Source organism: Doryrhamphus excisus, chromosome 21 (assembly GCF_030265055.1).
Source record: "Doryrhamphus excisus isolate RoL2022-K1 chromosome 21, RoL_Dexc_1.0, whole genome shotgun sequence".
Classification (NCBI taxonomy): domain Eukaryota; kingdom Metazoa; phylum Chordata; class Actinopteri; order Syngnathiformes; family Syngnathidae; genus Doryrhamphus; species Doryrhamphus excisus.
In genome coordinates, this window is record NC_080486.1 from 6,480,860 (window position 1) to 6,494,689 (window position 13,830).

The following is a 13,830-nucleotide window of genomic DNA, read 5'->3' on the forward strand; positions in this document are numbered from 1 at the left end:
CTGAGCAGATAGAGTCTGCTCATGCCCTTCCTGTAAAGTGCTTCTGTGTGATGAGTCCAGTCCAGTCTATTGTTGAGATGAACACCCAGGTACTTGTAAGATGTCACCATCTCAATGTCCATTCCCTGAATGTTCACTGGTGTTGGAGGAGAGTGGATGCGCCTGCGGAAATCCACCACCAGCTCTCTGGTTTTCCCTGTGTTGATCTGGAGGCAGTTCCGCTGGCACCAGTCCACGAAGTCCTGTGTCAGTCCTCTGTACTCCAAGTCGTCCCCATCTGTGATGAGGCCAACAATTGCAGAGTCGTCAGAGAACTTCTGCAGGTGGCAGGTTGGTGTGTTGTAGGAGAAGTCTGCTGTGTAGAGGGTGAAAAGGAACGGAGCCAGGACCGTTCCCTGCGGAGCCCCCGTACTGCAGACAACTGTGTCGGACACACAGTCCCGTGTCCTCACATACTGTGGACGGTTGGTGAGGTAATCCAGTATCCACGATGTGAGGTGCAGGTCCACCCCTGTGTTCTCCAGCTTGTCCCTCAGAAGTGCTGGCTGGATGGTGTTGAACGCACTGGAAAAATCAAAGAACATGATTCTCACCGTGCTCCCAGGTTTCTCCAGGTGAGAGAGCGCTCTGTGCTGGAGGAAGATGACAGCGTCGTCCACCCCAGTGCCAGGTTGATAGGCGAACTGGAGCGGGTCCATCGAAGGACCCACCAGGGGGCGGAGATGGTCAAGGATCAGCCGCTCCAAGGTCTTCATCAGGTGTGATGTAAGTGCCACCGGCCTGTAGCTGCTGAGGTCCTTGGGGTGCGGCGTCTTGGGGACAGGAACCACGCAGGATGTCTTCCACAGCTGTGGCACCCTCCCCAGCTTCAGGCTCAGGTTGAAGATGTGCTCAACAATCCCGCACAGCTCGTCCGCGCAGGACTTCAGGAGCCTGGAGCTGATGCCGTCTGGTCCCGCCGCCTTCCTCGCCTTGGTTTTCCGGAGCTGGTTTCTCACCTGGGATGTTGTGAGGGTCAGGTTGGAGCAGGGGGGCTGTGTGCGGGGGGAGGTTAGTGAGGAGGTTGAGCTGATTAGGTGAGAAGTGGTGGGGGATGGCTGTGTGCAGGAGGGGGAGGTGGGGGTGGGGGTAGGGCTGTCCACTCGAGGTGTCGATGGGGGGAGTTTCGGCAGAAGTTTCGGCAGGAGGTGCTGGGCCGGGGGATGGGCAGATGGTTGATCAAACCTGTTGAAAAATAGATTCAGATCGTTAGCATTTACCTGGTCCCCAGCAGCCTGGGAGTCGGGCCCCTTGTGGCCAGAGATGGTTTTCAGGCCTCTCCAGACTCCTCTGACGTTGTTCTGCTGCAGCTGTTCCTCCATCTTTTTCCTGTAGCAGTCCTTCCCCTCCCTGATTTTCCTCCTCAGCTCCTTCTGCACAGCCTTCAGCTCTTCCCTATTTCCTGACTTAAAGACCCTCTTCTTCTCCTTTAGGAGAGCCTTTATGTCCGGATTAATCCACGGTTTGTTGTTGGAGAAACACCGTACAGTCCTGGTGGGTACAGTGTTTTCCACACAGAAGTTTATGTAGTCTGTGATGCAGTCAGTGAGACTGTCTATATCGTCCCCATGAGGATGGCAGAGTTCCTCCCACACTGTTGTGTTGAAACAGTCCTTCAGAGCCTCGTCGGCTTCATCAGACCATCTCTTCACTGTGCGGGACACAGCTGGCAGCCTGCATACCAGAGGTTTGTACACAGGCTGGAGATGTACCAGGTTGTGGTCTGATCTTCCCAGGGGAGGAAGTGCTGTTGAATTGTATGCCTCCTTGGTGTTGGCATAACACAAGTCCAGTGTTTTATTGTCTCTAGTGCAGCAGGTGACATACTGGGTGAAGGTGGGCAGGGTGGAGGATGGAGAAGCGTGGTTGAAATCACCTGAGAGAAGAAGGAGAGCCTGCGGATGTTGTGTCTGTAGCCGGCCCACGGCAGAGTGGATGACGTCACAGGCCGCGTCGGCGTTAGCAGAGGGGGGAATGTACGCCGCTATCGCGATAACGTGCGAGAATTCCCGCGGCAGATAGTACGGTCTCATGCTAACGGCTAACAGTTCAATGTCTTTGCAGCAGAGTTGCTCTTTAATAGTGATGTGCCCAGAGTTACACCATCTATCATTCACAAACACTGCCAGCCCGCCTCCTTTCCTCTTACCGCTCTCCTTTGTCCTGTCCGCCCGCAGTAGTGTGAATCCGTGTAGTGTAGCGATCGTGTCTGGGGTCCGTGTATCCAGCCACGTTTCCGTAAACAACATGACGCTACACTCCCGGAACTGCCTCTGATGCCGGGTCAGCGCCGCTAGTTCGTCCATCTTATTGGGGAGAGATCTTACGTTCCCCATGATGATGGACGGGAGAACTGGTCTGTATCTCCTCCTCTTGTCGCGGCATTGGGCTCCGGCACGGCTTCCCCGTCTTCTCCTCTTTACCTCCCGGGGAACCTCGAGGGGTTCCCCGGGGGGCAGCGCCGCTGTGTTGCGGAGCGCCAACAGCTGGTCCCTACTGTAAACAATAGAGTTTCGGCGTGCGGTCGAAAACATCGTCGAAAAATTATGAGAAATGCCAGCTCAACACTATCACTATGGTGGACAGTTGAACTGAGCATTTACGAAGCCGTTCCTTTAAGAATAACCTAGAAAAAGAATGAAAAATACAGAATAAAGAAGAAAAGAACTAAACGAAGAGCGAGAGCTGCTGTAGCAGGCTGCCACCAGAGCGGCGCCAAAATGTAGGCTGATGCTGACCTAAGCAGTCACTTTTTAACTAAAACCAGAGAAGCACTCGGAGAGCGCAGACCCCAGCCAAGCGCCATAGCTCCCCGGATATTGTGATTGACACCGGAATAATGATTGTACATTTTTTTCCTATATTCAGAACTAAACACAAACAAGCAGACAAATGATAAACTGATAAATGCTGTCAAAAATGCTGGCAAAAATGCTGGCAAAAATGCTGGCAAAAATGCTGGCATAATGTCACGCCCGGTGTGGGTTCCTAAGTGACAGTTTGGGTTTGAGTTTACGGTCTGGGCTTTGGTTTCCTTTTGGCACGCTCTTATTTTGTGTTTGACTTCCTGTTTTTCCTTGTCTGCCTCCGTTGTCTTAGTTACCCACACCTGTCCCTAATTTGAGTGTCTATTTAGTTCAGGTGTGTGCGTCTCCCTTTGTGGGATTATTGTCGTTTGTCCGTTTGCTACCTGAGTTGCTTTTTTTATTATTGCACGCAATAAATATTATTTACCTGCTATTGGTCCTGCTCTCTGCATCCTGGGGTCGCACCGCAACACAGAGATGCCGAAACGTGACAGAATAATCCCACCAAGAGACGACGACCTCGCGGAGAATGCCTTCTGGACCTGGCAGCTGTTCAAAGCCATGGAAGACGAGGATATGGGCCATGGGAACTGGAGAACACGGTGCGCGGGCCGGACGACACGCTCGTTTCATTGGCGTGGTTGTATCCTGGACCCACCGATGACTCTCCAGACCGTCCGCGACGCCGACGCAAGCCGCGGCGCCGGAAGGAGAAGCCCTGCTCGTCCTCTCCACGCCGAGCCAAGGTACCCCCGCCCTCCTACTCTGCTGGTTGCGACGAACCCGAAGGAGATCTCGAGTTCGACGAGTGGACCCGCCATTTTTTCGAGGAGTTGGAGCAGGCGTGTGCGAGGTACACGCCGAAGGAGCTGGGTATGGGGGCCGGACTACACGCTAGTGCCGATGGCTTCACACGCTGCACACCCTCCGACGCGGCGGCGTCGCCAGCGCACGGCACGTCGCCAAGAGGTGTGGCCGCCCTCTTCCGCCTCGCCATGTCACGCCACTGCACAGCACTACCCTCTCGCTGTGGCCGAGTCGCAGCCCGTCCCGTGGCAAGTGGCGAGGCTCCCTGGATTCCTCCAGTTCCCAAGCCACGCAGCCCCAGGTGTTCCCAAGACCCGGCTCCCGTGCCAAGCTGCGTGGCCTCCCAGATTCCTCCAGTTCCCAAGCCACGCAGCCCCAGGGGTTTCCAAGACCCGGCTCCCGTGCCAAGCTGCGTGGCCTCACAGATTCCTCCAGTTCCCAAGCCACGCAGCCCCAGGTGTTCCCAAGACCCGGCTCCCGTGCCAAGCTGCGTGGCCTCACAGATTCCTCCAGTTCCCAAGCCACGCAGCCCCAGGGGTTTCCAAGACCCGGCTCCCGTGCCAAGCTGCGTGGCCTCACAGATTCCTCCAGTTCCCAAGCCACGCAGCCCCAGGTGTTCCCAAGACCCGGCTCCCGTGCCAAGCTGCGTGGCCTCACAGATTCCTCCAGTGCCCAAGCCACGCAGCCCCTGGGGTTCCCAAGACCCGGCTCCCGTGCCAAGCTGCGTGGTGTCCCGGATTCCGCCTGTGCCCAAGCCGCGCAGCCCGAGGGGTTCTCAAGACCCGGCTCCCATGCCAAGCTGCGTGGCCTCACAGATTCCCGCAGCTTCAAGCCCAAACAAGTGGCTGCGGCCGGGACTGCTGACCTGGAGGACCCAGTGACCCTCCTCCAAGCCTCCCTCCTCCCTTCCCTGGTTTCGGCTCCCTCTGATGACGGCGTCTGGGATCCGCCTTCGAGAGGGGGGGCTAGTACCAGCCCGCCTATGGAGAGGGAGGATGGCGCCACCTGCTGGGGGAGTGAGGAGGCACAGCCCACTCCACCGGCAAGACGAGGAGCAGGGCTTGCTGGAGCAGATGGAGAGGCTCTGGCATGGACGACGCCTGCTTCTTCGCCGTCTCCGCGTCAGGGCCGGACGCCTGCTTCTTCGCCGTCTCCGCGTCAGGGCCGGACGCCTCTTGTTGCTACACTCCTTGCCGGAGCCCTGGTTCTGCACCCAGGGCGCCCCCCTGAGGAGGCCTACCTCGCGCATAGACAAGGGCGCCCCCCAGAGAGTGCTTGCCACCTCGGCCGACCCAACCATTCCCTCCATCACGTGGAGGGGTCTTGCTGGCTCTGCTGGGCCTGCCGCCCCGGCCGACCCCCTGAAGGATCCCCCCACCACCCATCCCTCTTTGACTTCTAACTGTTTTGGACGTCTGGGATCCGTCCTTGAGGGGGGTGTACTGTCACGCCCGGTGTGGGTTCCTAAGTGACAGTTTGGGTTTGAGTTTACGTGACACATAACCTAATAATGATAACACGGTGGACTGGTATTTGAGTTGTTTTATATCAAAGCGGATTTCACTTTGTAATGATTTCATTGGCGAGTTTCATGGAAATTGCAGTCTGTGATAATTGCGCAGCACAGCATGGAGGCTATGTTTGTTTGTGTTCAAAATAACTTGAAACATTGAAACATCTCAATGGATTTGGATGAAATTTTCAGGAATTGTCGTAAATGGGATATGGAAGAACTGATTAAATTTTGGGTGTGATCCAGACCACTATCTGGATCCAGGATTCTTTAACATTGCGAGATAGGACCATATTTGTCATTTGTGAACTCTAACAGAACTCTAACGGCACAAAAAATGTCCTCAGAACTTGGAAAAAAAAAAAGAACAAATCTCGGTGTACATCCGGTTTTGGTGTAAATCACAATGTGGGCGGAACTATGGCACTATGGTCTGCACTCTCTGAGTGCTTTTCTAGGTATGAAGACACATCAAGCAAAACAATTGATGGAATATAATTGTATTTACAATCCATTTTTGCTTCTCTCCATCAGAGAACTGATGCTCTTTCCCACCCCCCCTTCTTCTTCCTCGCTGCACAGTGTCAGAATAATGATGGCAGTGTATTGATCACAGAACTCTACCCGGCAGTTTAGGGATTGGAAATAAATCATGAGAATGGGCACGAACGTGGACGTATTTGATAACTGCAACCCTCTGGTTTATATATATATATATATATATATATATATATATATATATATATATATATATATATATATATATATATATATATATATATATATATATATATATATATATATATATATATATATATATATATATATATATATAGTACTAATTGAATGAACTTTTAAATTCATTGGCAAATTGTTGGTCAATTAATATATTTTCTTTTATATTTTTTCTCTAAGAACAGGACTTCTTTTTCAGAAAACACATCTCACGACAAAAATATAATAACAAATGGCAGAGTTTCACCCGCATGTTTACATAACACACCAGTCCACAAACTCCTGGAGGGCTGGTTCATAAGGCGGCAAGAGTCTGACAGCAGACACAGGAGGAGGACTTATATACCTTACTCACCAGATGGGCATTGGGCTGTGTGGCTGTGCAGTCGTCGGTGGAGAGGATCAACAGCGGGGGGAGCACACAGCCCTGAGGGGAGCCAGTTGAGGTTTATAGCATGTCGAAGAAGATGTTGTTGACGTACACTTTCTGTGACCTGTGGATGGGAAAATCTAGAAGCCATAGGAAAAGCTGATGGCCCCGGCGGAAGGAGGAGGAGGGTTTTTTTTTGTCAAGGATGTGAGGCTGGAGAGTTCTGAATGCTGAAGAGAAATAAGAATTATTTATGTTGGATTACCATGCATCCATTTTCAAGGGCTTGAAAATTCATTATCATTATCATTATTATCATTAATGACACCATAGCAGAATTACTATTGCAACAATATTATCGGTAGGTAAAACTTACCTCTCTCGTGACGTCTAAACCCAGCTCACGTTCGTTGTCTAAACTCACTGTGTGGAAAAAATATTGGGATATGAACATACATGTATCTGGTTATGAGTTTTGGTCCAGATCTCCCAGTCGTAGTGAATAGTTAGCATGACCAAAACTTGGCTGTAGAGAAACAGGAACCAGAGGAAAACGAAGATGGGTAACTCTCAAAGCTTGTCAAGTGTTTCATGAAGTGTTGAGGAATACTGAGGGTTCCTGCTACAGCCGCGTGCTTAAAATAAACCAATAATTGCCAAGCGGCTACAGATGTGCCTTGTTGTACAGCCTCTTGCTAGAAATTTGGGCATTATAAACCATGCCATATTCTGGGACAGATGACAAATAAGTCCCTTGCACCAGTCTCCCTCAGAAACATGCCAGTAAATGATTTGAAACACAAAATTATATTGTGCAGAAGTCACAGGTCACATGTTATTTCCAAACACACAAACAACTATAATGATGTTGAACCGTCTCGTGATGTGGGTTTAAACAATGTTGAGTTCAATGGAGACTCTAAATTGACCACTGGTGTGAACGTGACTGTGAATTGTTGTTTGTGTTTGTATGTATGTGTCCTGTGATTGACTGGTGACCAGTCCATGGTGTACCCTGCCTCTCAGCCAAAATCAGCTGGTATTGACTCCTGTTCACCTGTGACTTTGATCAGGATAGGCATTAGAAAATGACTCAATGGATGAATATAGCATTGTGCATGTGTAAGAGTGTAAATTAAAAAGCAAATTTTCTTGCTTCTGCAGGTCCTAAAGCCAGTGGTTAGTCCTGAGGTCAACCAAGGCCAGGGCAACAGGAGACTCATTAACTTTTCCCTGTCAGGTTAGAAAATCAACATCTATTGTACCTCTCCACTTGCATTCACTGATCCTCAAAACAATGTGAGTAACACACATTTTCCATACCGGAACCATCATTTGACCTCCAACGTCACACATTGTCATGTTGAAGACCAAATCAGCACATTTATTTAAACATCAATGCAATTGATCTGGATCTCTTTATTAGTAGTTCAGATTAGGCCTGTGTAATGATGAACATTTTTTATCTATTTTTTAATCTATTTGATTTTTTAATTTATGGGAGCATTTACATAACCTCAAACGGTGTACACAGAGGCCCACCTGTTTTGTCGTTTATTAGTAAAGCCACCGGCGAGTACATGGTTTAAGAGGTCACAAAGAGGTAAAAGGGTGTGATAGAAGGTAGAGATTGGTCAGATTTACATTTGCTGGGATTGGAGATCACACACAGTGTGAATCAGGCCCTTGGATTCATTCCCAGTAGCCATAGATACACACTGACGTCCGGTTGGCAGCCCACCTTGAACCCGACAGGTCCTGATGCAGACCACCCCCACCACAGTAAACACTAAAAAGGCTACATTAGGCTATGGGGTGTTGCTCGTTGTTTTTCAGTCTCAAATACGAACTGAGTCTAATACCTTTTCTCATCTTCACAAACATTGCATTAATCTATGTTACGTTCTACCTGCAGACCTCCAAGCAGTTGGTTTAAAGAAGGGGATGTTCTTCAATCCAGACCCATACCTCAAGCTTTCCATCCAGCCTGGAAAGCACAGCATCTTCCCCATGTTGCCACACCATGGTCAGGAGAAACGCTCTGGCATTGTCTGCAACACAATCAACCCGAAATGGAACTCAGAGGTATACACACACACACACACACTTAGCACCATCTGTGCTCTTCATCATAACTGCCAAATGCAGTCTTCTTAAAACCATGTTCAATGATCATAGATGTAAGAGTGGAAAACATTTGGAGTACATTTGGCTGAATGCGTTTAGATTTTAACCAATGCACTAAGATCTTTTGAGAAGAACCAGTTGAGGTGGCTTCTCATCCAAATGCCTCCTGGATGCCTCCATGGTAAGATGTTCTGAGCAAGACACACTGTGAGGAGGCTTCAGGGTCGACCTTGGAGGGATTGTGTCTCACGATTGGCCTGCGAACGCCTTAGTATCCCCCCCAGTGAAACTGGAAGAGGTGGTCTGGGCTTTCTTACTGAGATTGCTGCCCCCGTGACCGACACCCAGATCAGCAGAAGAAAATGGATAGACAGTCAAAGTCAGCTGTGATAGGCTCCAGCATACCCCCTCGACCCTGTCTTTAAAAAGCAGTATATATTCTTTTCTTGTTAAACATTTTCAATCATTGAAATTGCTACTTGAAATGTTTGTTTTGAGGTAAATATCCCCTTTCTGTATTTCTCCTAGTCTCATTCTTCTCTCTCTAGTCCTCCACCACTGAAGCTATATATCACAGCTGTTCCTCCACAGATGCACCCTTTTAATGCAACAACACATTCATCCTTTTTCATGCAGCTGTCTCCTCCCTCCCGGTTCATACTTGTAAATTATTCACTCCTTTTCATCCTGCTCCTGTATCACTGTGCAAAAGCTGCATCACAGAGTCTTCACCACCTCCACTGGGTTACTCCACTTTTTCCACAAGGTATATAATTTAAAACAGAGATGGCAACATCTGTGATGAAGGGGACGTATCACCGTCCTTGACCACACGCCGGGCGACCCATCATATACATACAACAAAATTTGCTGTGAAACGAGTTGCTGAATTAAATAACTGTTTAGGAGAGTTTGGAGTGGGAGGAGGGAGCCAGGGTAGTATACTGGTGCCTCAACACAGTAGCATAATCCAGGCTTCACACACCCACACCAGGTATGTGCCCCCCCTGCTGGTGGACAGTAGTAATTCATTCATTCGTTCGTTCACTCCAGGGCTGGGTTAAAGACTATATTTAGCCCACAGGCTGCCAGTTCCCCATGTCAGATATAAAATGTAAACAATTTTGTCATGGAGTTCTTACCCGTGTCCCTTCAATGTTGTTTGCCTGTAATATGAACTCATGCAGCATCACAGACCACACAAAAACTCACTTAGCCAGCTACATCAGATGAGCTAAACTAATATTATTGTCTACATAATGACCACAGTAATGCAAGTCCCTCTCAAATCCAATGATTCTGAGCAATGTAATTGTGTTGTGCTGAAAGCTTTCACACATATGTCCATTGTTGTCCATTTACATCTATTTATTATGTGAATGTGAAAACTTTGAATGACAGATAGAATAGAATGACAAAACCTAATACCCACATAATACTAACAACTATTTAAAGAGCAGTGCCGCAAAGCATTATGGGAGATAGCACTAAACTTATTTGGCATACCCTACTGCTAGCCTGATTGAGGGAAATTAGTCAAAGTTGTATAGCAGCTGGTAGAGTGCTTGGATCCAGACCCAGAGGTAGTTGGTTCAATACCTGATTTGAGCTCAAACTATAAAATACTTAAACTATAAATACTTACTTTCATTCTACGTTTTCCACAGCATTTCAGTCAAGCTTCAGTTTCCAAACAGCCCCTGTTCATTTTCAAGTTCAATTTTCGCGTGTCAGTTTTGCTTCAGCTTTTAGACATTTTGGACATCATTATAAAGCACTTTTCTCTTTTTCTCCAGAGGTTTAACTTTTTGTCGCTACCCACTGATGTGCTTGAGATTGAGGTGAAGGACAAGTTTGCCAAGAGTCGCCCTATCATCAAACGCTTCCTGGGGAAGCTGTCTGTTCCTGTCCAGAGGCTGCTGGAAAAACATGCCATCGGGTAAAACTCAACAACAAAGAAAATAATGTGTTGCTTGGGGTTGTTTATGGAATAGGTTTGTCATAGTTGATCAAATACTTTACTGCAGTTACACTGGAACCACCAAAGCTTAACACAAATCAAACCAATTCTCTGTACAAGAAATTAAAGTATTCTTATTGGTCCCTTGAATGCAGGGGTTTCCAAACATTTTCCAGCGAGGAACACATCGTGGAAAATGAGGATGCAAGAGCCACTGTGATATTTAAGTATATATGTATGTAAGGTATATATATATTACGAAAAAAGAAATACTTCTCAGCTCTGATGAATTTTTAGTACATTTTCAGTATATTAGTAAATTTTTTCTTTAATATTTCAACTCTATTTCAACAAATTATTAATTTAATTAATTATTGGAATTATTAATTATTTGAAGTTTTTTCTCATAAATTGCAGTGTATTTTCCTTGTTAGAATACAACTTTTTTCTCTTAATATTTGGCTTTGTTCTTGTAAAAGGAACGCACTTTGTCTCATATTGCTGCAAGAACCCAAACTAGTCTGTAAAACCTCAATAGTTTCTATTTGACAGCTTGAAACAGGCTAAACCAGTGCTTCTCAAATAGTGGGGCGGGTCCCCCTGGGGGATGCGAGAGACTTTCATTTCTATGTAGGAAATTTCTTCTGTAGGAAACCGATGTTCTTAGTTTTACATGCTTTTTCTGATTTTTGGTTGACAGGGATCGGATAATAAGTTACTCGCTGGGTCGCAGGCTTCCAACGGATCATGTGTGTGGTCACCTACAATTCCGCTTTGAGCTCACCTCCTCAATTCACCCAGGTACTTTCAAGATGGTCTTCGCAGTCCTAAGCTTGATTAATTGTCCATAGTGGATGGCAATTTTTACTATTTTGATTACCGTATTTTCCACACCATAATGTACAGACTCAATTACGGGGTCTATTTCTGTAATTAACCCATACGATAAGGTGCATGCTAAAACGTACACAAACACAATTGTTAAACTGGGCTTTCATGGTAAATGTTAGTATGCTTACACCACCGCAAATGAATGGGTTCTTATGGTATAACGTCAGGATCTGAACAAGAAGATGATGGTGGTGCAGAAGGACAATGTTCCTGGTCCAATCATGGACTTTATACAAAGCGATCTGAACGAAGTACAAACAACCTTTTTTGCATAAATGTTCACACTCTTTATGGCAACCAGCTAAATCCTTACTGCCAAGTATTTATACCAGCCAAATGTTTTGTTGTCAGATCTATTTTTATGCAATCAGATCTGTGTTACTCCTCGTATCATACAAGCCAGATGGAGCCAGATATACAGTATGTCCATAAACAGCCATGTGTTGGGAAATTACTTTTAAAACGTAACATAATTACTTCTTCATAAATGTAATATATTACCAGAGAATCAAAATACTTTTTGGAATTTGGATTTAGCTCTGTAGTAGTGTGTGCTGTTGACACTTTTCATGAGATTAGGCCTGCAGGCTGAACTCACTCAGGGCAGTGTTTCCTTATCTTTTAATTGCATGCAATCATTATTGATAATTGCTTTTCGAATAAAGGCAAAATGATTTGCACAGAGCAAAACATACAGTAAGCCCAATACTGTGGTATACCGCAAAGAGAAGGACTATACAGTATAATAGGAATCACGTTTTTTCCTGTGATGGTAATGATTCATGATGACCTTGGAGGATAAATATAAAATATTAATTACAAAGGTGAAGGAATCCTGGAGAAGAGTCATTAATACTTCCCAGGCCACCTCTACGCAGGGATGACTTGCATAGATGACTTGTTATTTCTGTGCCATGATCCCAATTAGCTTCCATTCTGTCTTACGTCTTAGCCTTTCATAATTATGAAGTGTTTTGCTATGGTCTTCTATTGAGATCAATTTTCTGTTCTCAGATGATGAAGAGGTCTCACTGGTCATAGAGTCCGCTTGCCCTGAAAGGGGAATCAACGCGGATTCCAACAATGCTGCTAATGCACCTGAGGCTGATACTTTAAGTGTGGGACATGATACGCCCGACCTCCCGTTTGATGCCCCTGCTGATCCTGAGACCCCAGTGCCACCAGCCCCTACAGTTGAGGAAACCCAACACACCGAGACAGTAGAGCTTGAGGCGGCAATAGAACAAGATGCTGTGGACGAGGAGAGCACAGTGAGACAAGATGAGCCTCCTTCTACTGAGTTACAGTGTGTGGATAGACAATCAGGTGACTTGCAAGACGAGAACACTGTAGTGGAGGTACAAGATGGACAATCAGAGGAGAGGCAGCAGGAGGATGAAGAGAATGCCCAGAGAGGAGAAAACATCCAACAAGCTGAGGAAGGAGTAACAGAAGAAGATGACAAACCAAAGCTGCCGACTGATAATATTTTAGCTATAACTGCAGAGGACATCGATACATCCCACGAGGTAGTCGCAGGGACAACCGAAGTATCACAAAGAACGAGAGAGACTGGTGAAAGTAGCAATGGTCCTTGTTCCTGCCTCTTCTCAACCTGCAACTCGCATGGTGTCCCACGCCGCAAAACCCGCCCATGCTCCTTGCCAGTGTCCGAGTTGGAAAATGTGATCGCCTCAGCGTGCGGTGAGCCGGAAACTCCCCGATCCCACTACATCCGTATTCACCACCTTCTCCACAGTCTCCCCTCTGCACAACATCGGCCACCAAGCCAGGAGGAGGATGTGGAAGAAGGGGAGAACACGAGCACAACACCAGATAACACCTCAACATCACCAACACTTAAAAGCTCCAAAGATGGAAAAGAGGAAGGCCAAGAAGATGATGATGAGATGACCCAATCTCCCATTCAGGTAAGACTGTAAATAAAAAAACAGTACCTTCTTGTTGACATGTCCTTTACAAGTAGTGTTTACTAGGGCTTTTTGCAGCTGTTTGGTTTGGGACCAAAAGAGCAAGAGTGGGAAAATTAGTTTCCTCACTTGGGTGGCTGGACTCAAGCCAGACAGGGTGAGGAGCTCTGTCTTCTGGGAGAAGGTCAGACCCATCGCTTCTTACATCAATAGTTATAGTTAATTGTTAAGGTAAAAGACTGCCCCCCCATTGAAGTGTTCTGGATATGCCCATTGGGGAGGAGGTCCCGGGGTAGACACGATGGAGGGATTATGTCTTGCTGCTAGCCTGGGAACACCTTGGTGTATCCTGGTGGAACTTGAAGAGGTGGTCGGGAACCGTGAAGTTTGGGCTTGTTTCTGCCTTGACCCGTCCTCGGATAAGATAACAAAAATGGATGGAAATTTGGAACATTTTTTGGTCTGAGATATACCATTTTCTTGGAAATCCTGCCATGAAGTCCAGCATCCTGAAGTCGCCGCTTCACTGTTGATATTGACACTGGTGTTTGAGGGGTACTATTTAGTGCAGCTGCAAGGTGAGGACCTGTGAGGCGTCTTTGTCTTAAACTACACACTCTCAGATATTTGTCTTCTTGTACAGTTGTGCA

At 47.1% G+C, this 13,830-nt stretch overlaps 1 protein-coding gene across 3 annotated transcripts in view; it reads left to right on the plus strand.

The window, feature by feature from the left end:
* LOC131108757 (E3 ubiquitin-protein ligase HECW1-like) overlaps positions 1-13,830 on the plus strand; it is a 56,360-nt gene that overhangs the window by 21,210 nt on the left and 21,320 nt on the right. For all 3 annotated transcript variants that reach the window (XM_058060044.1, XM_058060046.1, XM_058060045.1), the window contains 5 exons: positions 7,436-7,511; positions 8,187-8,356; positions 10,195-10,337; positions 11,059-11,159; positions 12,264-13,180. In XM_058060044.1, coding sequence (XP_057916027.1) covers positions 7,436-7,511; positions 8,187-8,356; positions 10,195-10,337; positions 11,059-11,159; positions 12,264-13,180 — 1,407 coding nt within the window. The remainder of the gene's footprint in view (positions 1-7,435; positions 7,512-8,186; positions 8,357-10,194; positions 10,338-11,058; positions 11,160-12,263; positions 13,181-13,830) is intronic.